At 39.2% G+C, this 12,883-nt stretch overlaps 2 protein-coding genes across 2 annotated transcripts in view; both read right to left on the bottom strand.

Annotated features, from left to right (window-relative positions):
* Positions 1–1,337: 1,337 nt before the first annotated feature.
* LOC139411269 (nudix (nucleoside diphosphate linked moiety X)-type motif 12) lies at positions 1,338–11,344 on the bottom strand. Its single transcript, XM_071157333.1, has 7 exons — positions 11,298–11,344; positions 4,637–4,860; positions 2,879–3,447; positions 2,601–2,768; positions 2,344–2,457; positions 2,053–2,252; positions 1,338–1,885 (listed from the first exon to the last, which is right to left on the bottom strand). The coding sequence occupies exons 2-7, from the start codon at positions 4,840–4,842 to the stop codon at positions 1,775–1,777; spliced, it is 1,368 nt and encodes a 455-aa protein (XP_071013434.1). The 5' UTR covers positions 4,843–4,860; positions 11,298–11,344; the 3' UTR covers positions 1,338–1,774.
* Positions 11,345–11,559: 215 nt separating this feature from the next.
* LOC139411270 (solute carrier family 12 member 2-like) overlaps positions 11,560–12,883 on the bottom strand; it is a 39,050-nt gene continuing 37,726 nt past the window's right edge. The window contains exon 26 of the mRNA XM_071157334.1: positions 11,560–12,749. Coding sequence (XP_071013435.1) covers positions 12,614–12,749 — 136 coding nt within the window. The 3' untranslated portion in view covers positions 11,560–12,613. The remainder of the gene's footprint in view (positions 12,750–12,883) is intronic.

A 12,883-nucleotide genomic window follows, 5' to 3' on the forward strand; every position in this document is an offset into this window, starting at 1 on the left:
ATGAGAAATCTTGTTGAACAAATACACAAGGCGCATTTTCCATTCACAGAAACAATTTATGCCTAGGGGAGACATTTCCCGGAACATGCTTATTCCTGACATTGTCTGGAAAAAAGCTTGCTTGATGCCTTATTGTATATATATACACATTTAAGGAAGTGCACTTTAAAACTCTACATAAGATATATCCATGTAATTCTGTTGTCCACATTTGTTGATATCTGCATTTTCTGCTAAAAAGAAGGTGAACATCCGACTCACTTGTTCTATGAATGTAAATCTGTGATAGATTTTTGGAAAAACCTTGCAGAATACTTATTTACCTTTTTCAACACTATGTTTCTGACATGAAGAATGTTACTATTGCAATGATAACAAGATCATTGAAATGATTGTGATTTTTTTTAAATTCTTGTTGCCAAATACTTTATACACAAACAAAAATTCCAGAATTCTATACCAAAATGACAAATATTTGATTGAATTTAATCATCTTGTCAAGACATCCATAGTGAATAACAAAAATAATATCTTCCTGAATCATTCTGAGATGTTTTTCTGAGTGAATACAATTGCCCGGGAATTGTCATTTTTAAAAATTATTTTTTAAATGTTATTTCTGAGTCCAATCATGATAATGGTGCCGAAGGAGATGGCTGCTGTTTTGCTGATAAAACCACGAATTCCTATGATTAACAGTGTTAAATAACTTATATGTGAAAACAATATTTTTGTAATTTAAAAAAAAATGTTGTTTAAATTAGAAGGTTGGTAGCAACATGCGAAAATCATTGTAGAAATCTGTTGCAGCTCAAGTTGACTACACAACCCAATGCTCTCTCTCTGGGCTAGCTAGCAAATGTCGGTAGACACAATAATACCAAAGTCAATATCAGAATGTGAAGTAGCTAGCTAACTGTAAAATCGCCTAAACAAACAATTAATTTAGGAGTCCATGTCACAGAGTTCAATTTGCAGTTCGCCTCTGCCCAGAGCAGTGGATATAGTATGTTGCTATGGCAACAACGGCCCTTTCCCATGTTTCTCCGACACAAAAAGCGCATTGCGAGATGGTACTCGAAAAACTGAGTTGAATAATTTGGTACACTGTTTAGATTAAATATATACTTTGTAATGACCATATAAACGGATAGATGTGTTCTAGACAAGTAAGCACATACCATCTATTGGCTGATTTGGCGATCTGAAGTGCAGGTATTTTTTTCTAAGTGTTATGAAATGTGATAGTGTGTTATCTCCAGTGACGAGAACCATGTAGCTATTACACGTTCCTACACAATTTCCTAATTTCACAGACGGACCACTTAGAAGTTAAATCATGGGTAAGATTTTTATTGTACTCACTGATGGAACATAGGCTTTCACAAAATTGACTGGAGTTTCATTTTTTTTTCTGGGGGTCGATTATCCCTTTAAAATGCCTACTTTTTCTTGACATACTTTTCTCCAATTAAAATACTGCAATGATGAAAAAGTATTCCATATAAAATTATAGATTAGTCGTGTTCATATATAAGGCATAGTGGAAATAAAATAAAAATCTACTTTGATCACTTTATGACAATTTTACACAACCATTAAAATGTCTTAAATGTGATAATACCTTAGGCGTTATAGTAAACACTACTTTGATTGGATGGAAAATCAGACATGAGAATGTTTTGATAATTCATTCATAGATTTTTATATTGTATTTCATTACAAATTACATTTAGTGGTGTAATCCATCCTGGCGAAGTGCCCTTCATTAGGTTTAAAGATTTGAGCTCATACCAATCCAATGTTTCACCAACTGATGTGCAATGGCCTGTCTTGGCGGCATGGTAAAGGCTGGTTTTGTTCCCTTGACAATGACATCTATAACCTGCATTACACAGACATAGCACTGAGTTAATACATTGTAACAATACAAGTTCACTGACATAGTTTACATGACTTCAATCACCTCTTATTACATTCAGGTGATGTTTTGTTTCCATCTAGGCCTATGTTATAACATGTAAATCACAGATTAGGAAAACTAGCATTTACCTGTTGCCGTGTAAACCAACGAGCCTCTTCAATTTCCTTTTCATCGACTTTTATGTCTGTTGACATGGCAACAGCCAGGCATCCAATCATTAGTGAGGAGGGCATTGGCCAGGGCTGACATGACACATACTGAACAGGACCCACTTTGACCCCACTCTCCTCCTCCGTCTCTCTCCTTACTGCATCCTCAATGGCCTCACCTGCATAGAGAGATGTCACTGACATCTATCTGCACACTCCAAAATCAGACAAAATATTAAGTGTTTTGTTTAGTATGTTGAGATAAACTACCTGGTTCAATGAATCCAGCAAGACATGAAAACATCCCAGCAGGAAAAGTCTTCTTTCTGCCCAATAAGCATTGGTTGCCATCTGGGTGAATGACCAACATGATCACCACAGGATCTGCATGCATAACACGACACATTACATAAGTCAGATCATTTTGACCTGATATTGAGGTTAGAACATTATAATAATGATTAAGAGAAAAAAACATGCAGTAGTTCAGTTTCAATTAACAAATTCAAAAACAGGAGGCTCTTTACCAACTCGTGGGTAACAAGTGTTGTGGATGCCTTGTCGGCTTCTGCAGTCTTTGTTGAAGCAGGTCCTCTTATAGCCTCCTTCCTCCACATTGGTGTTACTCCCACATGTTGGGCAGAAGCTGTATCGGTTGTGCCAAGCGAGGACAGAGCTGGCTTGAGCTATGATTCCTGAGGGGAAAAGGGATCATATTTTTTTTTGGGGGGGGGGTTACTAAGTCCACATTTTGTATGCTGTTTCAATAATATTTTGATGAAGAACCTCCCAGAGAAATACTCACCAGCCTCAGCCTCACTAAGTTTCAGAAGACCTGGCATGGGTGGTTTGAGGAAGAAGCTATTTGGATTTGTGAGTTGGAGATGATCCATGGGATTGTCATCAGTATTGAGAGCAAACCAAGCAGTGGGTTCATTCCCTTCTTTTGGAGGAGAGGATGAAGAGCTTCTCTGCTTCTCTACTCCGAGGAAGATGACTGTTGTTCCAGATTTTTGAAGTAGTTCTTTATTAACTGAGCTTGCATCAAGTCTACACAGTTTTATACCTGGATGGGCTGTTTTGCTCTCCTCGGAAGCAGACACAAGAGGATTCAAGTTAAAGAACAAGATGAACACTGTGTCTGGAGAAGACTGTTTTGCTTCTAGCCACTTGCTGTCAGGCCTCTTTTCACTCATTCTGTTGAAAACTTCTCTGGTGAAGTAGTTTTCATGCTCTTCCATTCTGTCGCTGGGTAGAATCCGTTGACATTTGTTCTCAGTCTTTGCCAATAACCTGGCAATATGTCGGTGTCCCCAGAATTTGGCAATGTCATAGGCAGTTTGAGCAGATTTATTGACTAAAAACTTATCACACCTTGAGGGAAAGAGAAGTGTGATCAGTACACACTGATGTTATCTTCATGTTTACATGGTTAATCATCCGTTATCAGGTAATTAATTCACTAGGAACCAAATGGAAGCAAATGGAAGCAAACAGGACAAAATGGGGAGGGACATACCTGAATTCGTATAATAGAAACTCTTGTTTTCATTACAAAACTGGGAAACATTTTGCTACGTAATGCAGCGCCAGCTATGCCACCAGAGACCCTGGGTTCACGCCCAGGCTCTGTCGTAACCGGCCGCGACCGGGAGGTCTGTGGGGCGACACACAATTGGCCTAGGGAGGGCCTGGCCGGATGGATATCCCTGCCTCATCGTGCACCAGCGACCCCCATGGTGGGCCGGGCGCAGTGCACGCCAACCAAGGTTGCCAGGTGTGTTATTTAAGAATATATATATTTTTTTTACCCCTTTTTCTCCCCAATTTCGTGGTATCCAATTGTTAGTAGCTACTATCTTGTCTCATGGCTACAACTCGGGAGAGACTTGTAAGTCAGGTTGTAAGTCATGCGCAACCCAACCAAGCCACTTTACACAGCGCGCATCCAACCCGGAAGCCAGCCGCACCAATGTGTCGGAGGAAACACTTTGCACCTGGTTGGCGTGCACTGCGCCCGGCCCACCATGGGGGTCGCTGGTGCACGATGAGGCAGGGATATCCATCCGGCCAGGCCCTCCCTAGGCCAATTGTGTGTCGCCCCACAGACCTCCCGGTCGCGGCCGGTTACGACAGAGCCTGGGCGTGAACCCAGGGTCTCTGGTGGCCCTTAACCACTGCGCCACTGGCCCCTTCCCTGCTGTTATTTTAACCATATGTTTAGACATTTAAAGGCACACTCTCTAAGATGTGAATACTCAAAGTAAAAACATAAAAACATAAACAAACAAATGCATCCCATGCCATTTTCAAATACAAAAATAACTTGATTTCTATGATATATCTGTAGTGTTCAAGATTGACATTCCATGAGCGCATCATTACTGGTTTGAAATATGATTTTATCCTAATAGACCTACAATCTCCTGTGACAACAAAAACATACACAATGGAGTAATAGTTCTCACTTACTTACTTAGAAAGTAACATTTAGACAATGTAAAACAGCTGTAATAATCTCATGTATCCATGTAATTTTTGTTCAGTATGTTTTGATATTTACCCATTTGAAAGTAGGTTGTCTACAATATCAGTGTGTCCATTCCTTGCAGCTAGCATCAACGCAGTCCAGCCATTCTCCCCACTTTCATTGACCAAAAAGCTGGAATGAGAGATCATCCCAGAGACTTTTGCCAGGTCTCCTCTGGAAACATAATCCAGGAATCTCTCCAACAGCTCCTCTTTGGGACTCATCTGAATATTTGCCATTTGAGTGTGATAGTATACCTGTATGAATATGATAGAACATAGTTTATTTTATGTTTTGCTATGCTGTGTATGCACTGCCATGTGTTTAATTTACTGTATGTGTTTTTATTGAGCTGCCTTCTTGGCCAGGTCTCCCTTGTAAAATAGGTATTCTGAATGAGTATTCTCAATGGGACTTCCTGGATAAATAAAGGTTTAATTAAACAAATCTTTACTCATGTGTTTATGTGATATTTGGTTACTTGAGACTGAGATTGAATAAAAGAAGTGGGCCTACAGCAATTTGCCTATGTCTAGCAATTTACTAACTGGGATTAATGCCGCGTTCACGTGCTGGTCGGAACTAGGAACCTCACAACTTTCTGACTTGTTAACTGGTTGTGCCGAGTTCAAAGTTGGAAATGTCCTAGTTCTGACTAACACGTGAAAGCGGTATAGAGAGCAGTAGTAATGGCGTCTTTTTGTAAGCACCAAAGGAGGCTAACTCCACTATGGATCGTTGGCCAAAGCCTATGGGGAAATGAATGGGGTTTCGGAGGGTTTTTGGATAAACGCCGAAAATAAGGTCTGTGGAAACACAGGCTTAGGAGAGTTTATATGTTTTGTTCTATGAGATAATCTTCATCAGCTAACAATAATAATAATAATAAATTACATTTGTAGAGCGCTTTTCTTTTACAGACATCACTTTTTCAGTATTTTGAAGCATTTATGTAATCAAAATAAGCACATAAAGCACAAAGGCTTCATAATTCATGAAGATCATATTAACTGACTGGTATTCAGGATCATAATTTGGGTTTGGAAAGTTGAAGCTCATTTGCTGCATTTCTATACAATCAATTAAACTTTAAAATTCCATTATCACCTTGGCTGCTGTAAGTTCATTCACCTCTGATGATCTACAAACACATAGCCTATTAGCTATACTATTGTAATGTTATACCCTTAAGGGAAAGCTTGGCTGGAGTTGTCACCAAAAAAATCGCACACCAATCCATGAAACACGAACATAACAATAAACAATCTCTGACAAGGACATGAGGGGAAACAGAGGGTTAAATACACAACATATAATGAATGGGATTGGAACCAGGTGTGTAAGAAGACAAGACAAAACCAATGGAAAATGAAACATAGATCAATGATGGCTAGAAGACCGGTGACGTCGACCGCCGAGCACCGCCCGAACAAGGAGAGGCATCGACTTCGGTAGAAGTCGTGACACTTGCCTAGTTAAATAAAGGTTACATTTTTTTTTAATTATGTGAGCTACACATAAAATTATACTTTAAGGAAAATTTATCAATCCATGTTTGCGGCCAGGGAGCACGTACCTGGGGTCAATTAAATTGATAAGCCTCTTGAAACATTCCTTTTTGACTATGCTAATTATAGGCATGTCATTAGCAATGCGATGCATAATAGCATAAGTGATGTCTTTGTTTTTTCAATGTTTGCTTGTAGGGCATAAACGCTGTCAGTGTTGACTGCTTATCGGGCAAACATGCCTAGATTGGCTGGTGCTTGAGGGGCATTTATCAATACCGTGGAGCAAACTGAAACTTCCTGCACGTTCCGAAGAGTGATTTTGCTTCAGATGTTGAAAAAGGTTTGTCGTATTACCAGACTTTGTAGCCACCCGTCTATGGCACAATTTGCACCGGACATTGCTCTGCTCTTTGTCGGACTTCAAAAAGCCAAACCACTTCCAAATTACTGAAACAGTTTAACCATTTTTATCAATAATTTCTTTGTTGGAAGCTGCTCCTTCTCCATGGCTATAACTGCCACTGTTTTCGCCTACATCACACCTTTTTTGTGGTTAATAGTGACTACTCAATCACTCGAGGTGCTAAGTTGTTTTTAGTGGGCGTATACCTCTCCACGTGCATATTGTCACTTCTCCGCACGTTACTGCTGTGTCAGAGGTGAAATGGACTGCTGTACCTAATTATTCTATATCGACATTATCGAAAATGAATCTAAACGTTTTTATATCGTTATTGAGGGAAGTAATTTCCTCAATAATTATTGATATTGATTTATCGCTCAACCCTACTCTCCAATGTTACAAATATTTGAACATGACCCTTCCCTTGTAATGTCAAAAAATTGCAAACGCTCTCCCCTCAGAATTAACTAAAAAATAATGATTACCACCACAAATAACAATAACGGTAGCAACCCTGTGTTTATAAACGAGGATATTGACTTGACCATTTCAGCATGGTTTTGTGGCACAGTCGATTCCACACAGGGCTACGAACCAGATGATTGAGGGTTCGCCGACCATCACCTCACTCTCGCTGCCTGTCTCATTACACTTTGATCAGAGCAGGCTGCAGACAATGATCAGCTAGGGAGAAATCCAATTTTCAACATTTTGATGCTATATTTATAATTATATAAAATCTATGCAACGATTTTCCGCCATCAGGTTTCTGTGCCAATGCACCACAACTACCATAAGCAACGCATAACTGCATACCGATTACCCGACTTTGAGCGCTTCTTCATGGTTTGCGTTTTCAACACCACAATCAAGTTGACATACCCTATCTCGACAAAAAATAAAATACATCACTCCCTACTCCGTATCAAAGGTTTGGCTTGACAATTTCCGAATGTCAAACTTTTTGGTGTAACAGATGTCTCTTTCCATTCATCGAATGGCTGGTCCGCAGTTTGGATGCTAGAATTATATTAGAGTGGAGTGGATGAACATGTGCAGGTAGCCTACAGGAGACTTCTGAAGTAGCCTTATGCCACACATAAAAAGGTAAACAACAAATATTTAGGCTACATTGAAGCGTTAGGTTCTAGGTCAAGGAAGAGCTGCTCGGATCGGGAAGGAGGCAGAATGGTGTTCAGGTTTCATGAATAAATGGGCCTGCTGGGAGCATAGGCCTATGTGGCTGCACTATATAGGACGACTTGGGAGAATGATGATCGGCAACAAACAGCACATCAGTATCAGTAGCAAAAATACAGACTGTCCTGCACTGTGCCCTTCTAGACTTTCTAATCTGTCAAGAGTAGACCCACAACTGTCCAAATGGAATGAAACATTCAAATAACAGGGATTTTGTGCCATTATTCAAATTACACTTTCACTGCAGTTTACAGCCTAGACTAGAATTGTACTCACTTGAAAACAATAATGCAAATATTCATTGCATTGTGGTGTTGTAGGCTAGTGTAGGTATGATCATTTTAATGTCCTTAAGGCCATACCTAGTTGGCTCAGGGATTCAAAACAGCAACCTTTTGGTTACTATCCAAACGATCATGGCTCATATAGCAAAGATTGTAACAGTATAATGGTTTTGGAATGACATTCACAGGGACCAGGGTTTGAGTCCCAGTCAGGATACCCCCCTAATCCACTATATTGGTGTCAGGTGTTTCTGTCAGGTATCTGTACTGCACATGTGATGGAAGAGTATGCAAAACAAATGTGCGCCTGATTGATACAAATCTTCATTATATTATTCTGCCAGGTAGGCCTACTTAGAAGTCAACCTTTAATTGTGAAGGTTTTTGGGGAAAAAGTTAGAAAAATGTTCAGCATGGATCACAGAGCCGATTGTCTTTAGAAGTATTTACTTCAGGCTGACGACTACCATCAACTTAATTATGTACAAAATATATAGAATTTGAAAGGAAGACGACAGCTAAATATTTTCCTGTCACTGTTTGCGATTCACAAATGATAATTTTGATGAATCGCTATTTAACCGAACCCCCCAACTACTACAATGGCGAAGCACATAATTCAATTCATCACAAAAGAATCATATGAATTCAATGAATCACCATTTTTTTTTATTTTACTATTTATATCCATTACATAGTAAATTAAATTTGTATGGCCTAAACAAGATCAATAGGGGAGCTGTTTGAGCTGCTCAATGATGCACCTAGCCTCTCCGCTGCCTATCAGCTAACCCTCTATGTTCTTGTGGATTTATATTGAAAATTGGTGCAGATTCAAATCATTTTATGTGTGGTCTGATTGCTAATTAACCTATTGCAGAAGGGTATGTGTTAGAAAGGGACAACAGAAGATAACCACAAGATGCAGGACTCCTTGTTCCCCCAATATCTAAGAAAACAGATGAATACAGGGATTTTTTTCTACAGACCTCTGATGTGAGAGAATCAGATGTTTCAGTCTTATAAGTAACGTTACGTACCTACGCCTTGGACAAATTATCCTTGTCTGAGCATGAACGGCCCATTTGGCAGAAGTCTATATCCTGTTTCTGTCATGTAAGGCAGCTTGATGTACAAGTAAACTATACCCCCTGCACAGGGCGCTAGTTCACTAATTCCTTAATGCTGAGAGCCAAGCAGAGACATCAGGTCCCAAGGTACTGGACTGATGAACTATCCTTGCTGTCTCTGCTTGGTTGGCTCCACACTATCAACTGGGATTCCATACCACTGACTATTACGGGGGCTGAGTCCCTGGCTTGTTGCAAGCAGGGGTGGCGTTGGAAGGGGCCACATTGTCTCTCGGTCCCCCTGTTCCAGTCTTCGTTGTTTATGCTGCAATAGTTTATGTTTTTCTACGGGCTTTGATCAGCTTGCCTCAGCCGGTGTACTGTCTTATCTGATGTAACAAAGCATGTTCCCACTAACCCCCTTATTTTGTCCTTTTCCACATCTAATAACTCCTGGATGTGCCTGGCCCAAGCCTACCTGGACGTGCTGCTGATCCTGGACTGGGGCTGAGGACCCTTGGGCGTGCCTACCCCTAGCCCCTCCCTGCACCCCCTAGCATGCTTGTACCTAAGCTAAATACTGCATATTCCATCTCACCCTCTTCTTCTCCTCTTCTGTCTTAAGCCTAGTCCAGGACAAATAAACAATTTTATATTGAATTTATATTGAGCATGATTGTTTTGTGTAATCTGAGTCTGGGAAACCAGACCATACTGTAGGCAATGAAATTATTCCAGAATACTATCAAAATAAAGATTGTTTTCTATGATTATCTATGGTACATTAAACATTTCCATTCTACAATATGGCATCTGACAAAGAAAACTCTCAAAATCCTATTATATTTGTGGTGTGGTCTGTCTCTCACAGAATCGGAGGCAGAGGAGAAAAACACACAAATATAAAAAATAAATAAAATAAAAAGTTACATCAGTGGGAGTTAACAAACACACACACACCCATCTAAATACAGCAGATAAAGCACATATAGAACTACAGACTAACCAATCAAACAAGGGTTAGGGTTGTTTTAGCTATTAGCATACTACTTAAGCCTATCCAAACATCCCCACAATTTCATAGGGGATAGGTCTAACATATCCATCTGCAGACACAATTTTTTACTTTTCATGAGAAGAGAAAGGAGAAAACATTTAGGGGGAAGGTAGGAGAGGAGTGGTGAAGAGAAAACAGAGAGGGTTCTTTGTTTTTGGTGTTTTTAAATGAAAAAAATAATACAAATGAAATCTAAGCAGCCAATGACTTTGTTTTTTCCCCTCCTCTCTCATGTCATATTCCCATTGCTAACGTTAGTTATTGCTATATATTCTGTAGTCTAGTGGCCAGTTAGTATATGAAAAAAATGCCATTCTTCCCATTATGGACTTGTAGAGCTGGGACACCAGGTGGGTTCAATAATTATCAAATTGAACGGGAAAACAGCAGTACTCAGAACCTCCAGCCGCTGTAATCTATGTTCTACGAGGGCAAAATTACTATCTGATAACACAATTCATGTTTGTATAACATCATGTAATGTATTGCTCAGTAGAAAGTATATTTGTCGAATTGTAGCTAGATTTTCCGCAATGGTTCCGTTAGCCACCACGTGTTATTCTGTAGAAATTAAGAACAGTCTGCTGTACAACTCCTGATTCGGTAGAAATTAAGAACAGTCTGCTGTACAACTCGACGCTGTGTACAACGCAAACTCTCGTTGTTGGAATGGGACTTTGACCCCACAACAGTGACAGAGTTAGAATTGTAGAATTTAGCTATGAAACAACGAAGTGCAGACTAACTGCTACAGTAGGTGTTTTTTCCACATTCTCATTGGTCCATCCGACGTCAATCAAATTTAATAATGCCCTTTCACATGATGTAACTTTGTTTATATTTGGTAGCCATAGATAGCCCCTTCAAAAGATATGTTGCAATCATTTAAACACATGGATATTTCAAGATTCTTAAGATGTTGCCTGTCCGGCAACTATAACAATGCTGTACTGCTTTTGACAAATATTATTATTTTGGCTACAGGACTCCGGTTATGTCACAACTCCATGTTTAAGCTATAGGCGATACGAGAGGAAATATATATATATATATATATAAACAAATGCAACTTGTCACGCAAAACAATTATATAGCTTTCACCCGACATGTAACCTATATCGAGTGTCACTAGATAAAACCAACGGAATAAAGCACTTTCAACCACTAACCTTAGTACGTGCCTGCGGTCTGTAGTCCTCCCGAGACTGGCCCAAATGGTTGTATAATTCAGGAGCAAATGCAACAGCGACACTGGCAAGACATGCTTATTACACTCAAACACTATCCAACTGGCCCAAAGTCTAAGCTTTAGTGCGCTTATTTTCCAATGCTTTTGATGCATATTGCCTACCTACATATTCAATGTTATGCTTAATTTATACAAATTCATCAGATACGAAATACATTTCAGACTGACATACCACACAAATTCTAGTATTGCAAGTGAGCATGATTTATTTTGTGGCCTAACCAGATTACAAATCACACATGACTGTGGTTGATGTTAATTTCATAATGTACAAAATAGGCTATAACAATGTTATTTAAGAATATAGAGGCTTTGCTTTTAAAGATTGTTTTACATTTTAAATAAAAAAATGTAACGACTGTCATCAAAAAGACAAGACAACACACAGAAAACAACCATTGTTCAGATACAAAAAAATCTAATGGAACCTTAATTATTGACCAAACAAATATTTAAAATGTTTAAGAAACACAATGCAAAATGAAAATATTTAAATCTCAGATAATACTAACAATCTAGCTATCGTCATCAAGGGGGCAATGAAAACCAACCGGTGTCAAATAATTCATAACGACAAACAGCCACAACAATTTCTCATTGGCCTGTTATATCCCCCCATCCCTTACATATTAATTGACTAAATGTCATTTAAAAGAAGCATTATATATAAATAAAAACAAGTCAAAACACTTCTGACTGCATTCAAGTCGGCTAACTGGTGTGTGATTTTAGCATGGAATAATTTAGTTCACCACAGCATTGAGGCTCCAAGAGGATGTGACCTACTGCATTCTACATGTGTAACTAGCCTGGGTACTAGTCTGTTTAGGTTACACTACAGTCTTTGTACTCCGTGTCATATGCCAAATCTCAGTACAGGTGTGTTTAGCTGGAAAAGGAGTGGCAAAGACTGGAATGATAGCTAAAAAGACAGGTACCCAGACTAGTGTATAACTACATAAATTAGCAAAATGTGTTTATTTAGACACTCCACAGTATTGTTATGTGACATTAAAATTAGGTCTACTGTACTTGTGAATTGTTATGACAGACTATTTATGGTACTTTAGCCTACTTCTACTAATACTTGACGTAAAGAGAATGCAATTAGTACACAATTAGTTCCATAATATCCCCATGCACTTTGAGCACACTTTTTAACCCCCCTCCCCCACCCCATTCTATAAATTCCTAATATAACAGTTTTGGTCAGGTAAATTGAGAGTGCGAGGAATTTTAAGAGTAAAAAGTAAGGACACTCTGGTGGTTGCCTCGTACTAAGAGAATAGGAGGCAGGTCTTTCGACAGAGTCTCCAACCAGCACATGTAGAGGGCACTGGACACCGTTCCCTTCCGGGCCAATGGCATGCTCCTGTTGGAAAGGGAATGAGTCAGTCGGTCAGAAGGACGGACGGACAGACAGACAGTATTAAATAGATAATTAAATAGATCAACAGTCCATTTCAATACCATCACTTTATATTTGTGTTCTAGACATAATGTAAT

Source organism: Oncorhynchus clarkii, chromosome 6 (assembly GCF_045791955.1).
Source record: "Oncorhynchus clarkii lewisi isolate Uvic-CL-2024 chromosome 6, UVic_Ocla_1.0, whole genome shotgun sequence".
Lineage (NCBI taxonomy): Eukaryota > Metazoa > Chordata > Actinopteri > Salmoniformes > Salmonidae > Oncorhynchus > Oncorhynchus clarkii.

Bases quoted from the DNA above. Each gene is read 5' to 3' on its own strand.
- LOC139411269 (XM_071157333.1), bottom strand. From the start codon at position 4,842: ATGGCAAATATTCAGATGAGTCCCAAAGAGGAGCTGTTGGAGAGATTC. The intron at 2,769-2,878 runs GTGAGTATTTCT...TTTTCCCCTCAG, and splicing joins ACTTAGTGAGGCTGAGGCTG to GAATCATAGCTCAAGCCAGC. The intron at 2,253-2,343 runs GTAGTTTATCTC...CTCTCTATGCAG, and splicing joins TGCTGGATTCATTGAACCAG to GTGAGGCCATTGAGGATGCA.